The 17,012-nt window shown below is 53.8% G+C and overlaps 1 protein-coding gene across 1 annotated transcript; it reads left to right on the forward strand.

Annotated features, from left to right (window-relative positions):
• Positions 1 to 12,801: 12,801 nt before the first annotated feature.
• On the forward strand, positions 12,802 to 15,909 carry LOC131503479 (testis-specific Y-encoded protein 3-like). Its single transcript, XM_058714949.1, is given in 7 exon segments — positions 12,802 to 13,117; positions 13,280 to 13,905; positions 14,598 to 14,675; positions 14,820 to 14,931; positions 15,024 to 15,169; positions 15,266 to 15,350; positions 15,881 to 15,909. Coding segments are annotated over 7 exon segments (1,392 nt in total).
• The last annotated feature ends 1,103 nt before the right edge of the window (positions 15,910 to 17,012 follow it).

Consider the following 17,012-nt stretch of genomic DNA (forward strand, 5'->3'; position numbering starts at 1 on the left):
GGGCGAGGCACAAGAGTGACACCAGCTGGGAAGTATTTGCCAATATCCCGTATCATTCTTGGTGTCTGTTGCGTGGGGGTGTGTGTGTGAGCGTGTACGCAAATGTGTCTGCGTGTGCCCACATGAGTCAGGGGCTCTGCATCTGTGTGGGGTGAATGCGCAGAGCTTCTATCTTTGCCCATGCAGAAACAATGGAGGACACCACGAGTGCTGGAAGAGATGGGTGGATGAGTCTCCTGTCTTCTACGTGCCCCGGAGAGAATTGAGGAAGAGATAACGTGTGGCAGCCTTGAAGAGTTTCCATGATGTTTATGTGGACACATACAGGACGTTGAAAACCCTTCTGTTTGTGTGTGTGTGTGTGTGTGTGTGTGTGTGTGTGTGTGTGTGTGTGTGTATGTGTTTATGGGGACCTCAGGAGGGACGACGAGATCGGGACCTGAGTGTGACTGTCCTAGCCACTGCCCGGGTGATTCTGTGTGTGCAGGAGAGGTGCAGTCCTGGTGTGGGGCAGGTGTTGCCATGTGCACTGAGGCCTGCCTTCTTGGGCAGGCAGAGCCTGGAAAGAGGAGGAGGAAGAGACAGACCTGTAATTTGGAGACCTGTTGTATAGGCCAAAGCCGAAAGGCAGGGAAGGGGATTGCACAGTGGGACCAAATTGGTCCATTGGGTCCTGGTACAGTGTGGCCAGGCCTTGGTGGGATTCAGCCAGGACCGTTGCTCCCAGAAGGGTGTCCTGTCCTTGGTGAGATAGAATCCAGGGAACAAAGCCTCCAGTCAGGATCAGAGCTAAGGCCCCGTGTCCCCGGAGAACTCAGGAGTAGGCAAGCTCCTCACAGTCGATGCCAGTATACCTTGCTGCTGCCTCCCACACCCGGGGCCCCTTTGACCCCGAGCCCTGTCCTCAGACAGTGGCTCAGGATGGGAGATGTGTGAGGGGAAGAGGCAGGTGTAGGTTGTGGGCAGCAGCGAGGCTTATGAGTGAGATTTCATGGAGAGACTACGCGCGAGGGCGGAGATCCAGCGTCAGTTCCTGCGAGTGTGTGCGGGTGTCTGTGGCAAACTGGGCCTGAGATCCGTGGTGGTGAAGCAGTGTGAGCGTGCATGTGTTCGTGCGATTGCATAGCCGTGTGTCTCTGTGTGTGCAGGAGTGGGTGTGTAGCCGCTGGAGAGACAAGGAGAGACACATGGGTCTCTGTGGATGAGGTGCTTAGGTGGGACAGTCAGGTGCCAGAATACAAGAGTGCAGTCCCTTCCCTCCTGAGTCCTGATGGTAATCGGCAGGATGGGTGCAATCGTTGCTGTGCCAGAGGGCTCAAGTCAGGATGCAAAAGGGAAATTGGTGCAAGGTCAAGAGGGGGGCCGAGGGGAGGAAAGCCTGTGCCCAGTGGCCAGTGGACCACTTGTGAGTGAGTGTGCTTGTGTGTGTGTTAGTGTGTGTCTATGTGGGAGTGAGTGTGTATGTGTGTGTGTGTGTGTGTGTGTGTGTGTGTGTCTGTGTGTCTGTGTGTGTGTGTGTTGCGTTGCCCTGGTGGGCCTACAGTAGCAAATACGTAGGGGCTACATGGTTGTGCCCAGGCTTTGTGCACAGAGTAGCTAGGGAACCCAACCTGTCAGGCTACGTGGTGTGCAGAGGGCGTAGGTATTTCCCTGGAGGGAGCCGTCCAGCAAGAATGTCTGCTCTTGGCAGACGTGCCATGTTTTGTCACGAGTCAGCTCTTCCTCGGGGCTCTCCTCTCTGCTTCCTGTGCACCAGGCCCAGGGAAAGGGACGAGCTTGGACCCTAGACCTCAGGTGACTTGAGACCCCCAGGGGTGCCATACAGGATGGTGTGTGGGGATCCGTGTGTGGATGGGCAGGTGAGCAGCCTGCCAGCTGCTCTCTGAGGGGACAGTTCCTTGCCAGCAACACCTCTCCCCGCAGCACAAGATCACCACTGTCGCTGCAGCTGGGCTGGGGACATGTCAAGGTGTGTCCCAGAACTCTGTTCCCCTTGCACGTACGGGGTGCCAGAATGAGCCTCTCAGTCCCTGTGCGGGCGACCCTGATTAGCCTCAGGCTTTGTCGATTCCTGGCCTCACGAAAATGGGGAACTGGGTTCCTTTCTCAGCGTCTCAGCGGTTGCATGTCGACGGAGGATGCTGTGGACAGTGTGGTCAGGATTCTGACCGGGCTCCACCTGCCCCGCCCCAAACCGCAGTGGGCAGCACGTGGCCCACTCTGTGTGTGCTTTGGGGAATCTAAAGCCTTACAGCCCCTCCCGTATTCTTCTCAGGTGGTGGAGGTTCAAAGGGGCCTAGGGAGGAACACTGGTCCCAGTCTGCTGCCGGCTGTGCCCACAGGTGTGTGTGCCCAGCTCCTTGACGCTGAAGCTGCAAGGCTTCGCACTGCCCCCAAAGCCCCATCCCTAGGATTTGCGTGTGGGCCAGATGGAAGTGAAGTCCCAGTGACCCTGCGGGATCACAGCGGGTGGTCTCGTCTGTGCCTGGCTACCCGCCTACCTGCCTTCCACATAGCCCGTTGCCCCCATACAGGGCTTTCGGTAAACACGCGGCCACCATCCAGCATGAGAGGGAAGGCTGGACGGTGTCCCAGTACCGCTGGTCATGTGTTGGCTGCTGCCAGCTGACAGCATGGAGACCCCATGGCCCGGTGGAGGACGTCCGACCTGTCCTACAAGGAATTGGGGACGACTGTAGGGATGCATCAGGTCCCATGCAGTAACCTAGCCCTGACCTTATCTGCCTAGCGGGTGTTCGAAGCGCCTTTGGGTCCCAGGCCTGGCATGTGTGTCGGTGAGCTTCCTCCTGGATGGCACTGCCGACACAGGGCTGGCTGGTCAGGGGTCGCGTGTGAGGCCCGTTGGGGCCCGGCCTCTAGGTCCGATACTGCTGTAGGTGTTGTTGAAAAGACAGAGCACAATATGATCGTCCCTTGGGTGTCGCTGCACTGGGGATCCTGTCGCTGCTCCCAGGTTCCCACTACCAGGTCTCCCCGGGAGGCCTGGGAGGTTGCCAGGCTCCTTTTGCAGGGACACAAAGGCTTGTCAGGGCCCATGCCTCAGGGTCCGGTGCTCATTGCGGATGACTTGGGGGCAGTGCGAGAGCTATTGCTCCCGTTCTTAGGGGAGATTGCGGTGGTCTTAAGGGACAAAGATGTGCCTGGAGAAGAGAAGGATGACCAGAGGAAGCATTAAAGGAGGAGGAGAAGGGCGATGAGGAGGAGTTGGAGGAAGAGGATTGGGAGGCGTTAGAGCAGGAGGAGAAGGAGTGAATGATTGGGTGCAGGAGAGGGAACAAGTGGAGGAGGAGGATGTCCGGGATGAGGAGGAGCACGAGCCAAAGGAGTAGGAGCGGCTGCGGGAGGATGTTGAGGAGGGCGAGATCAGAGGGAAGAGGATGAGGAGAAAAGATAGAGCCAGGGTGGAAGAGCATGAGTAGAAGTGTAGGAGCAGAAGGAGGAAGAGCCCGAGGAGGAAAAGGTGGAGGGAGAGGAGGAGCGGGAAGAGTTGGAGGAAGAGGATTGGGTGGGGTTAGAAGAAGAAGAGGAGGAGGAGAAGGAGTAGGGAATGACTGGGTGCAGGAGAAGGACAAATGGAAGAGGATGATGTCGAGCACCAGGAAGAGGAGGATCGCGAGCCAAAGGAGCAGGAGCAGCTGGAGGAGGGAGTTGACTAGGACGAGAGCAGAGGGAAGAAGAGGTGAAAGGTCAGAGGTAGGGCAGGAAGGGCAGTAGCAGGAGAGGACCTGGAGAAGGAGGAAGAGTCCTAGGAGGAAGAGGTGAAGGACGAGGACGAGGAGGATCAGATGCAGGAAGAGGATTGGGAGGAGTTACAGGAGGAGGAGGAGGAGGAAGACGAGTGAATGATCGGGTGCAGGCGAGGGAAGAAGTGGAGGAGGAGGAAGTCCAGGACGAGCAAGAGGAGCAGCAGGAGTCGAAGAGCAGTAGTAGCTGGGGAGGAAATTGAGGAGGACGTGAGCAGAGGGAAGAAGACGAGGAGGAGGAAAGGTAGAGCCAGGGCTGGAAGCACAGTAGCTGCAGAGGGGGAGCAGAAGGATGAAGAGGCCCGAGGCTAAGACTTCCAATACTGTGTTGAGTAACAGCGGAGGGGGTGGACATTCCTGTCTCGTTCCTGACTTGAGCTGAGAGCTTTTGCTCATTGAGATGATATTCACGTTGGGTCGTTCATACATGGCTTTATGACCTCGATGTGTGCTCCTTCTATCCCTACTTTCCTGAGGGTTTTTTTTTTTCTTTTTTTTTAGCAGGAAAGGATGCTGTATTTTGTCCAACACTCTGTCTGGATCGAGTGAGAGGATCCTGTGGTTCTCGTCTTTTCTTTGGTTGATGTGAGGAATCCTGTTAATTGTTTTGCGGATGCTGAACCAGCCCTGCATCCCAGGTGCAAATCCCACTGGGTCGTGGTGAATAACATTTTAATGTATTGTTGGATCCGAGTGTCTGATATCTTGTTGAGGAGTTTTGCATCCATGTGCATCAGGGAAATTGGTCTATAGTTCTCCTTTTTAGTGGGGTCTCTTTCCGGTTTTGGAATCAAGGTAACGCTGGCTTCATAGAAAGAGGTTGGAAGTTTCCTTCCATTTCTATTGTGGGAACAGCTTCAAGAGAATAAGTGTTAACTCTTCCTTAAATGTTTGCTGGCACTCCCCTGGAAAGCCATCCGGCCCCGCAGTCTTCTTCCTTCAGCAGGTTTTTGATTACTAACTTGATTTCTTTACTGGTGATGGGTCTGTTCAGATTTTCCTTTTCTTCCTCTTTCAGCTTTGGTAGTGTAAATGTTTCTAGGAATTTGTCCATTTCTTCCAGATTGCCCATTTTATTGGCAAATAATTGCTCCTAATATGCTCTTCTTATTGTTTGCCTTTCTGCTGTGTTGCTTGTGATCTCTCCTCTTTCATTCTTGCGTTTATTGATTTGGGCCGTTTCCTTTTTCTGTTTCATCAAACTGATGACTGGCTTATCAATTTTGTTAACTCCTTCAAAGAAGCAGCTTCTGGGCTCATTGATCTGTTCTCCTATTTTGGTTGGTTGGTTGGTTGGTTGGTTGGTTGGTTGGTTGGTTGGTTGGTTTGAGGTTGTTTTTGTTTTTGTTTTGTTTCATTTTTGGTTTCAATAGCGTTAATTTCCGCTAATGATTGTTATTTTCTGCCTTCTGAATGTGTTGGGTTTCATATGGTGTTCTTTTTACAGCCTCTTAAGGCGTAAGGTGAGGTTGTGTCTCTGAGACCTTTCTTTCTTCTTTAGGAAGACCTGACTTGCTAGATAGGTCCTCTTATTACACACCCGGTGCGTCCCAGGGGTTTTGGGTTGTGGTGTTATCAGTAACTTCCATATACATTTTCATTGACTTCCGTATACTTTGTATATCCTCTTTAAACCCTTGGTTAGCCCATTCAGTCTTTAGTAGGATGTTCTTCAGTCTCCCAGTATTTGTGACCTTTCCAAATTGTTTCTTGTAGTTGATTTCGAGTCTCGTAGTGTTGTGGTCTGAAAATGTGCACGGTGTGACCTCGATCTCTTTGAACTTCCTTAGGGTTGACTTTTTCCACCAGGAAATGATCTATAGAGGAGAATATTCCATGAGCACTGGAGAAGAACGTATGTTCTGCTGCTTTATTATGAAATGTTCTGAAGATATCTGTGCAGCCCATCATGTCCAGTGTGTCCTTCAACGCCCCCGTTTGCTTGTTGAGTTTTTGTTTAGATTATCTGTGTATTGCAGCAAGTGGGGAGTTGATGTCTCCTCCTATGATGGCATTACTAAGAATGAGGTTCCTTATGTTTGTGATTAACTGATTTGTATATTTGGTTGCTCTCAAATACACCACATAAATGTTTTCAATTGCTAGGTCTTCTTGGTGGATAGACCCCTCGATTATGACATCATGCCCTTGTGCATCACTTGACACAGTCTTTACATTAACGTCTGGATTGTCTGATAGAAGTATGGCTACTTTGGCTTTGTTTGGTTGACGGTTAGCATGACAGATGATTCTCCATCCCCTTATTTTCACTCTGAAGTTGTTTTCACATCTAAAGTGGGTCTCCGGTAAACAGCATATCGATGCAACTTGTTCTCTCATCCATTCTGTTCCCCTGTGTGTTTTGATTGGAGCATTGAGTCCACTGACGTTTAAAGTGAGTACTGAAAGATATGAATTTATGGCCATTATCTTGTTTGAAGGGTTGGAGGATAAAATATCTATATATCTTTATATCTATATCTATATCTACGTCTCCATCTCCATCTATATGTATATGTATGTGTATGTGTATATGTATATTTATATATATATATATATGTATATGTATATGTATATGTATATCTATATGTATGTGTATATGTATGTGTATGTGTATATGTATACGTATTGTATAACTATATCTATATATCTATATCTATATCAATATCTATATATCTCTATATATCTTTATATATCTAATTCTGTATCTATTTCTAAATATAAATATAAATATAAAAAGTATAAATATAAACAGGTAGATAGGTAGGTAGGTAGGTAGGTAGATAGATAGATAGATAGATAGATAGATAGATAGATATGAATTTCCCTCTGAGTGTCCCCCCTTAAAAATTGCATGCAGGTCTGATTTAGCGGTCACAAACTCCTTTAAATTTTGTTTGTCCAGGGGCGCCTGGGTGGCGCAGTCGGTTAAGCGTCCGACTTCAGCCAGGTCACGATCTCGCGGTCTGTGAGTTCGAGCCCCGCGTCGGGCTCTGTGCTGACAGCTTGGAGCCTGGAGCCTGTTTCAGATTCTGTGTCTCCCTCTCTCTCTGCCCCTCCCCTGTTCATGCTCTGTCTCTCTCTGTCCCAAAAATAAATAAAAAACATTGAAAAAAAAATTTAAAAAAAAATAAATTTTGTTTGTCTCGGAACCTTTTTCTCTGTTTCTATTTTGAATGACAGCCTTGCTGGATAAAGAATTCTTCACTGCGGATGTTTCTAATTCAGCACTTTGAACGTATCCTACCACTCCTTTCAGGCCTGCCAAGTTTCTCTGGATAGGTCTGCTGCAAACCTGATCTATCTTCTCTTGTAGTTTAGGGACTTGTTTCCCCTTGGTGCCTTCCTGATTCTCTTTGCCTGAGTACTTTGTGAGTTTGAATATGATATGCCTTGCTGAGGGTCAGTTTTTGTTGAATCTAATGGGGTCCTCGGTGCTTCCTGGATTTTGATGGTGTGTCTTTCCCCAGGTTAGCAAAATTTCCCACTATGATTTGCTCACATAACCTTTCTACCCCTATTTCTCGCTCTTCCTCCTCGGGACCCCTATGATTCTGATGTTGTTCCTTCTGCATGAGTCACTGATTTCTCCAATTCTTCAATCGTGCTCTTTCCCTTAATCTCCCTCGATTTTCCTGCTTCCATAGTCTCCATACGTTTGTCCTCTGAATCGCTGATTCTCTCTTCTGTCTCATCCATCCTTGACACCGCTGCATCCATCCGTCATTGCAGCTCAGTTATATCATTTTTAATTTCATTCTGGCCAGTTTTCACTTCATTTTTTCTCTGCACAAAGGGACTCTAATCTACATTGGACTGCAGCTAGTATTCTCATCATCGTGCTTCTAAATGCTGCTCCAGACATCTTGCTTGTACCTGTGTTGGTTGAATCCCTGGCTCTCGTTTCTTCATGCTCTTTCTTTCTGGGTGAATTCCTTCCTTTTGTCATTTGGAATGGAGAAAAGGAACTCATGAGGTGGAAAATTCAAATGAAATATTCAAAGTGTAAAATGTTAAAAGTAAAAACTTAAAAACACACACGTAAATAATGGAATGAATTATGCTAGATTCTAGGCATGTTTCATCTGGGTGTTGAAAGTGGTTTTGAGGGGCGCCTGGGTGGCGCAGTCGGTAAGCGTCCGACTTCAGCGAGGTCACGATCTCGCGGTCCGTGATTTCGAGCCCCGCGTCAGGCTCTGGGCTGATGGCTCAGAGCCTGGAGCCTGTTTCCGATTCTGTGTCTCCCTCTCTCTCTGCCCCTCCCCCGTTCATGCTCTGTCTCTCTCTGTCCCAAAAATGAATAAAAAAAAAACGTTGGAAAAAAAAATTAAAAAAATAAATAAATAAATAAAGTGGTTTTGACACAGGAGAGAAAAAAATAGTGGGAGTGGAGAAAAATTTAGAAAATACCAATAAAAATATTAAAAAGGGAAATGTCGTGAGAATTTGAAAACTCAATACACTGAAGTAGACTAAAAGGAGAAGATGGGAGTAAAATAGAATTTGTGAATATAGACACAAAAGGAAAGAATAATGTAGAAGAGTTTTAAAGAAAATTAGTAAAATTTCCACCTGCCCAGTCTCCTTTGCCTCTCCGCGCACAAAAGCACCTCCCTTCCTGCGCCTCCTCGCTCTCCAAGTTCACTTCTCCATGCCACGTACCTGCTGAATTCGGAGGTTCAGGATATGCAGATTGCTGTGCTAATCCCCCAGTCAGTTTCCTGGGTGGGTACGATGGTTTAGTGTTGGTCTGGCTGTATTTCATGCACACGAGACACTTAAGAAGCTTCCATGCTGTCTGCCATCTTGGCTCCTCCCCAAAGAGGTGAGATGTGTAGCACCAGTTCTCTGATATGAGACATCCCATAGGACAGTTGTGGTCGGTGACAAAGCGGAAAAGGGCATGTACCACACAGGGAGGTCACCCTGGAGGGGGAGGCAGAGAACCTGCTCCAGACCTGGGAGGGGAGGCAGGGGCTCCAATGCTGGAGCCACGCCCACCACCCTCCAGCTGATGGTTCCTGAACAGCAGCCAACTGTCTGGGTCTGGCCTGGAGCTCCTTCACCCCAAGGACCTGTGGTCAAAAAGTTCACTGCCCTGCCTCTGCCCCACCTCCACCACAGCCACAGCCACAGCCACAGCCACTGCAGTGTCCGAAGGGCCACGTGGCCGTGGGCGTGCTTCCCAAATGCTGGTGGGCTCCAGAAGGAGGCAGCAGGCATTTAAAAACCTTGGGCCTCGACACTCCACCTGCCGGGCCTAGTCTGGAGCCTCATGCCTCAAGTTCCCACCCCTTGTGCTCTATGGCCCTAGCCTGAGGATGGGCTAAGGCCCCAAAGCAAGGGAGTCATGTTCCGGAAAACGCTGAGATTCCTGAGAATACCGGGCCTCCATTCTGCTGGAAGAGGGCGTTCGAGAGTCCAGGCATCGTGGCAGCACGCCCGTCTCAGTCCCAGACAATTTCACTCATTCATACGCACGCGCACGCGCACGCACAGGCACAGGCACGGGCACACACACACACTCCCCCTCTGTGGCTGTCTCTAGTTGTGACTTACTCTCCTTCCTCGGCCTCCTTCCATGTCCCTCTGGCCTCTGTCTGATTCTGAGTCCCTGTGATCATTTTCTTTAGGGAACGCTTCCTCCCTCGCACACCTCCATCTCTCTTTCTCTGTCTCTGTCCTGTCCTGGGACAGTATCAGTGCATGTGGGTTTCCGTGAGCTGTGCATGTCCATATGGACGTAGTAGGCTGCTGATGGCACAGGGCTGCAGGGGAACGCACAAAGGAATGCACAAGTACCAGGGGTCAGAGCACATCCAGACCTCCTAAGCCGTGACTGCCTCCAGGCAGCCCACACAAGCTGGGTATGCATGTGAACTGAGAAAGGTCAGTCCCTTGGCCCTTGCCCTGTAGGTTGCAGCCAGCTGGGAGGTACTGAGACCCTAGGGACTCCCCAGTGTTGAGAGGGTCTGAAGAAAGGGCAGGAGCCGAGGAAGCAGGGAACCTAGTCGTAGCTGGTGTTTCTCCACCTGCCATGTTCCAGTGCCATTGGTACTGGAAGGTTGGTATCAGGTGTGGCTCTTTCCTTGGCATCTCAATGCAAGCTTCCGTGACCCAATGGAGGTCCTGAATCGGCCCTAGTTTTCAGCCAGGTTTGGGCCCCAGGACAAATGCATGTGCTGTGTGAGGGGGAAAAGCAAGTGTGAGTCGTGGGGAGGAGCTAGCTTCGTGAGTGGGATGTGGCAGAGGGCATGAGTGAGTGCACAGGTCCACTAGAGCGTGTCTGTGAATGTATTGTGGCTGGCGCCTGTGAGTACTTTTGCCTGGGCCTTAGCGTTTGTGCTGGCAGCGTGCGCGTGTCTGTGTCCACGTGCCGCGTGGCCGTGCATCTTTGTGCCTGAGTGAGTGTGCGTAGGCCGTTGGCTAGCGAAGGAAAGAGACTGGGGGCTTTCCTGACTTGGTGAGTAAGGGGGAGGCTCCAGTGCCAAAGTGCAGCGAGTGCAATCCCTTCGCTCCTGGGATCGACACGGAGCTAGCTGATCACCTTTCATGACGGGAGGAAAGCCTGGACTTTGCCTGGGTCCGCTCATCCTGTGTTGCCTTGGCCAGGGGCAAGTTGGGGTTGGGCCTTCCATGGCGCAGTGGAGGAGGACCAAAGTTCCCTGCAAGGAAGTGGGCATTAGTGGAGGGAGGCAGCAGATAGCAAGAGTAAGTCTGGCCCTGCTCCTGGAGCGGCCTAGGGGATCATCGCAAGGCCTTGTGGTCCGAGCCTGGGGATGTGTCTCGGTGAACATCCTCCTGGATGACCCTGCAGAGACGGGCCTGGCTGGTCTAGAGTCCCTTGCGAAGTTGGGGCCCGGCCCCTGGGCCCCAATATTGTGGTAGGTGTTGGTCAAACTGAAAGGCATTGCCTGCTTGTCCCAGACAGTCCCTGCACCTGGGACCCAGATTTGCTCCCACGTTCCTGCCACGGGGTCTCCCAGCGATGCGTGGGAGTTTGACAGGCCCCATTTCTCTGGAGGGAGTGAGTTGCATAGGTCAGGTGCACCAGGGTCTGGGCCTGCTTTCCTGTCTTGCCCACCCCCTACGTCCTCTGCTGAGGGCAGCTTGAGGGCTCACCACTGGACCTGTTCCTCTCCCTTTCTGGGTAAGCGTTTGCCTCTCTGTCGGTCACACTGGCCACCCCCTCTCAGCCCCCTACCACCTGGTCAGCCTCCCCCCATCCACCTGCGTGTCTATGCATTGCTGTCACCTGAAGCGGTGGTGTGCTGCCTCATATATCACAGCCACCCTGGAGCATTTCTGTACCCCGTACGTATCGTGACATAGCCCAACGAGTCTGGAGGAACCTCTTCTGTGTCACGGAAGCAACATGTTGGCCAGAGGGCCCGGCACACGAATTTGGAAATCCTAGAATCCCCCGCCTGCGGGGCAGCCTCCTGGTCCCATAAAGAGGTAGGGGAACACTGCACTCCACCAAAGGGAAAAGGCAATGCATGAGTGTGGTGCCTGGCCAGGCAATGCATCTCGAGCCTCCAATCCTGCAGTGGCTCTGTGTGTGTGTGTGTGTGTGTGTGTGTGTGTGTGTGTGTGTGTGTGTGTGTGTGTGTATGTGTAGCTGGTGCTGTCTGACATAGACCGGCAGGGAGTCCACATCACCACTGCCCTGACAGGGAGGGAGACCACATCATTGCCCTCACTGCACACCGTCTGCAGCTTATTGCTTCCCCAAAGTGGTCATGTGGCTTCGTGTAGACCGTGGGGCGTGTCCCTCACTTGGGTCCCAACACTACATCCCCCAACCCCCTGAAACCTCTCGGAGACCCTTGAAATCATGCTGTCTGTGGCACAGGGGGACAGTGTTTTGAGTCAGCGCCCACGCTCATGGCAGCCTGCCGCCTAAGTGAGTGGTAAAGGAAATGGGAGCAGGATGAACAGACATATGGCCAACGAAGGCCTGGGGAGGGTCCCTGTGAGAAGATGGCCGACCACTGTGGGAGGAAGGGGACCGCTGTCTGTGCGGCAGACGCAAGCTCCAGGAATCCCAGGGCTCACGGGCACGGGTCTTTCCTGTGCACTGCCACACACGGGAGGAATGGGCAGCCGATCGTGAGAGGGGGGTGTGTGCTTGCCAGCGTGTCACGTTCCAGGCAACGGGGACAAACGGCAAGAGCGGCGCGCGTGATACGCAGCCTCCCCTAGTGTGGCGTCCTCTCCACGTCACACACCTCTGGTCACCGACCTTCCCTAGCCGGTGCACTGCTAGACTGCTGTCATGACATACATGTCTTCTGGGAGCAAAGATGGACGTAGAGAATATGCAAAGGAGGCTGAGCAGATGGAAAACCAGGGTGCACAGACAGCAGGCGCACAGCTGAAATGCGTCTCCCGGACAGCCAAGGTGACCGCGGAGTGGATTTGTCAGACTAGGGGCACAATGAACAACGGTGGCGGTGTACATGGGAAAAGCGTGGAGGTCCCCCTTTACCCGTGTGTATAGACAGCCGCGTGCCCAGCGCAGCGTGGAATGCAAAGGTCGCTTTCGCATGGCCAGAAGCCAAACAGGGCACCCAGAGCGCACAGAGGGCCGGCTGCAAGCCCCCCGGAGGAGTTGCCCCGCACGGGGCCCACAGCCTTCCTGCCTATGCAACAGACGCGCCCCAGTTTCCTGGTGACCTAGGGGCGGGACCGCCGAAGCCACGCACGCCACCGTCCCTATGATTGGTCCCGAAGGCAGTGAAGCAGCCTGGGCGTGGCTTGGAGCTCCCTCAGCCTCAAAGCCGCAGGCGCACACCTCTCACCACAAAGGCCTCCGAGGCAGCATCGGCATGGCGATAGCCACCGCCGAGGCATCCTGGGTACAGCACCATGCGCATGCGCCCCCTCGACGTTTGGGCTCTGGGAGGAAGGGGGAGCGAGTTGCCAGCCATTGCCCTCAGGGCTCCACTGACTGGGTCTGGGGAGGGGGGCCGTGCTTTCACGTCCCGCTTCGTCGCCGGTAGGAGCCACAGTTGGTGTCTCGGGCCGGGGCCGCATGTTGCGCGACTCGTGTTTCCGAAACACTGGGGACGCCCGGAGGCCCCATGCCGCCTTCGACCGGGAAGGGGGCGGTCGAGAGACGAGGGCCCGTGGGGACACTGGGCCTCCGGCAGCGCCGGAGGTGCCGCAGGCCGAAGGCTTGCAGGCCACAAGCGAACAGCCTGTGCAGGAAGGCCAGGCCCGACCCGAGAGGCAGGTGGGCGGCCCCAGCGAGATATCGGTGCCGCTGGTGCATGACATAATGGCGGTGGAGGCGCTGTGGGGCCTGGTGGAGGAGGAGGTTGAGGTGCCGGCCGCGGAAGAGGACACGCGTGGGGAAGAGGGGCATGACCAGAGGAAGAAGGGGGAGGAGGACGAGGAGCAGGAGCAGGGGAAGGACAAGGTCCAAGTTCACGAGGAGAAGGACCTGAAGGACGAGGGGGAGCAGCAGGAACAGAAGAGCAGAAGGAGGAGGAGGAGGAAGAGGGGGAGAGGCAGCAGGAGTCAAAGATTAGAAGGAGGACGAGCAGCAGAAGCCCAAGCAGAAGGAGGAAGAGCGGAAGGAGGAGGAGTTGGCGGAAATGAAAGGGGAGGAGCAGGAGCACCAGGGTGTACAAGCGGGCGCGGCCGTGGCGGTGGAGGCATCGGCGGCGGCAGTGGCAGGGGAAGGGGACCAGGAGGAGGAGCAGGAGGAGGAAGGGAAGGCGTGGGAGCCATCCAAGGGAGAGCAGAATTGCAAACGGAGGAGGAAGAGGAGCAGGAGAAGGGAGCGCTGGAGGAGCAGCAGCAGGGCGAGGAGGAGGTGGAGGGAAAGGAGGACAAGGAGGAGCGGGAGGAGGAGGAGGAACAGAAGCCGAGTGAGCAGGAAGGCCGATGGGTGGAAGAAGCCCAGGAGCTGCAGGTGAAGCAGCAGAAGAAGGAGCGGGTAGAGTCAGGCCTCCGTCCTTGCCCTTCCCCACTGGAGGCTCTGGAGGCCCTTCAGATAGAGCTACAGCCGGTGAATAAACAAGCCAGCCGGGAGCACGCTCCACTCCAACTCAGGATGTGGCAGAGGCGGCAGCGTCATCTGGAACAGAGAAGTGCCCTTATCCAGGGCATCCGTGGTTTCTGGGCCAAGGCTGTATCCTTCCTGCTGCTGGTGGAGGGTCCAGAGGGGGCTGGGCTTGCGCAAGAGGAAGGAAAGGGAGGTGACATTTAGAGGAACCCAGGACAGGGACTGGAGCTAAGCCGCGCTCCAGTGGCCGGGAACGTGCAAACGTGATCCCATCCGGCGGTCCTGGCTCTGCAATGAGTGTGGGAGGAGGGCAGTGCCGGGGTGGGGGAGGCATGTGTGCTTTACGTCGCACCTGGCACGGAAACAGCGCTGGGAGAGTGGGGAGTGGCGGTGGAGGTCCAGGCCAGGACGGGGAAATGACCGAGGGCTTCTTCCCACACAAAGGCGCGTGGGGGCACGTTTCTGGGTCCCGCTCAGCATCTTGCTGCGGGGAAGGCGATGTGAATGCCCACTGGTCGGCGCGAGACCGGATGTGTGCTGTCTGGCTGTGTGGAAGTAAGCGTCCTCAGTGTCCTCATGAGCACACAAGGCTAGGCGTGGTTGCGGGCGTCTGGGCATGCACAGCCTCCTGTGCGTGTCTAGCAGAGCCCTGCGCGATCCTGAGACCCCGTGGGCCTGGACGCAGCCTGTGGGGAGGGCTTGAGACCCTGGGGGAGGACGTCAGTCCCGGGGGGAGGACGCCTGGATGCTGTCCACACGTGTTCTCTGCTTCGAGCTCTCTCATGCCCAGCACCTGAAGGCTCTTTGACCTGCAGCAGTTTGTGAACCACCCTCAGATGTCAGCCCTGATTAGTAAGCCCGATGAAAGCATGCTTCGCCACAGGACCAATTTGAAGGTCGGCCTGGGAGTGGGAGGTGGTGTGGGGGGCTGGCCGTGTGGGGAGGGGAGGTGGTGGGGAGAAGTGACGTGTTCCTTCCTCAGGGGAGGGAGGGTGTCCTGGAAGAAGATTTCACATTTCTGCCCCACTGTACCACGGCAGGTGGAGGAACACAAGTTTCCCAGGGAATGCCGGAAGATCCTGCTGTTTTTTGTCAAGAACTCCTACTTCCAGAATGAAGTCGTTACGAAGGAGTATGTCCTAGGCCTTGCTGGTAAGTGTCCCCTGACTGCATGGGCGGCAGTGGGTGGAGGGTTGAATGTGACTGGTTCTCTGGCGCCGTCTCACATACTCGTCTTCCTGCAGGGTATAGGGCGTCTCATTCCAGTCCCATCCAGTGGCACCCAAGGTACAGACAGGAGGCCTACAGACGCAGGCATGACAACAGCAGCCTCAACTTCTTCAACTGGTTCTCTGACCACAGCTTTGCCGGCTCTAGCAGGATTGCTGAGGTGGTGAGGCCCTGTAACAAGGAAGGGAGGTGATTTTCATGGGTTCCCCCACTGCGTGGGATAGCTACCTGAGGCCTGGCCTGTCTCCCCTACCAGATAATCATAGAGGATCTTTGGCCCAATCCCCTGCCGTATTTCAAGATGAAGGAGGCCCCAGGAGAGAGAACTGAGAGGGAAAGAGGTGAGCAGCCAAGGGTGTGGGCACTGAAATGTGTGCCGTGGGGTCCGTGGCACAATTCTCTTCTGCATGGAGGCACCGAGACTCACAGTGGCACAGGAGGTGACACCAGGTCAAAAGGGCATCGGCCTGAGACGGGGAGTCTTAAGAAGTAACGTGTCAAAGAGGCTTTTCCCTTTGGGGAGCCTGAAGGTGGGAAGGGGGCTAGACAAAAAGAATGAGCAAAGCGGGACAACCAAAGCTGGCTCATCAGATAGCACGGTGACAACTGTCATTCCCGGACCATGAACCCCACCGTCAGGCCTCCTACCACCATCCCACATGTTGTCTGGCTTCGGGAGCCCCTTGTCAGCTTTGGCACAGCTTATCACACCCTCCCATTCTACTTTCCGTTTGGAAACATTCAAGCAACCTTAATCAGGGCCAAGATCAGACTCTCACCTGTCCTGTGTGTGTGTGTGTCTGTGTGTGTGTGTGTCTGTGTGTGTGTGTGTGTGTGTGTGTGTGTGTCTGTGTGTACCCATATATCCCAGGGATATGCACGATCTAGAGAAGAGTATGAAGGAGCATCGCACTTCATCGACCCCAGTGGAAACCCTTCCGATGCTCACCGATGGTCCACAAGATTCTCCTGCCCACGAAATGAGGACAAGGGTGGTGGTGACACGTGGCGCAGGGCGGGGGTCCAATACATTTGAAGAAATATAGAATGGGAGATAAATATCATGAAGCGATTTGTGTGTCTTCCTCTCAGGTACGCTCTGGGGCGTGTCCATGTATACATGCGGCTGTCCAGGGGTGTAAGTGTTCTGTGCCTGCACATTGGAGTTCCAAGGAAGGGCGGGACGTAGGACATTGTCCGTAGGGATGGGTCACACATTGGGATTGCATGTGAGGTCAGTAAGATTGAAGCAATGGGGACTTGGGTGAGGGAGGCCAGGGCACAAACCTGAGAGAAAGGCCAGTGCCCAGGTTCCTATCTTTCCTGTGAAAAGGAGGAAATTCAAGGAAATGGAGACGCCAGCACAGGCCAGGGAGGTCCAATATTCAGGGTTTGGGCATGTCCATGATGGTGCCCCCAGAATCCCGCATGGGGACACCCTCAGTCATATTGACTGAACCGCCACACAGGGAGGAATTCCCAGGGTTGATTACCCTCTGGTTTTCAGACGTCTCCCAATGCAGACTGTCTTGGGGACAAGGTCAGGATCTCAGGACCAGCCATACATATTTGAGGGATTGTGAGCAGGTTGTAAGATTGGTGTCCAGGGGAAGGAACCGAGGGACCAGAGGGAGAGTGGGTGGGTAAGACCGATGAAGTTCTGCTTCAGGCACAGTTGACAGGGACAACGTACACGCTGCAGAGAAAACAGCCCACTACAGTCTCACGCAACTCCAAAATCACAGCCAACTTTTCTGGTTCCACTTCCTGAAGCTGAGCCTCCCAAACACCGCTTCACTTATTCACACACACACACACACACACACACACACACACACACACGACTCCTGAAGGAGTCCTAGTACTGATGCCCTTGTGTGAACTTCGCTGTTTTTGAAAAGACCTCTGGTTACGAATGGGTCTCCCAGATTGCAAGCCAACAGAGGGGAGGGTCGCGGGGAGGTGGAGCTCTTACAGGGCACGAACACACCATCCTCTCCCGT

The sequence above is a fragment of the Neofelis nebulosa genome, chromosome Y (assembly GCF_028018385.1).
Source record: "Neofelis nebulosa isolate mNeoNeb1 chromosome Y, mNeoNeb1.pri, whole genome shotgun sequence".
NCBI lineage: Eukaryota > Metazoa > Chordata > Mammalia > Carnivora > Felidae > Neofelis > Neofelis nebulosa.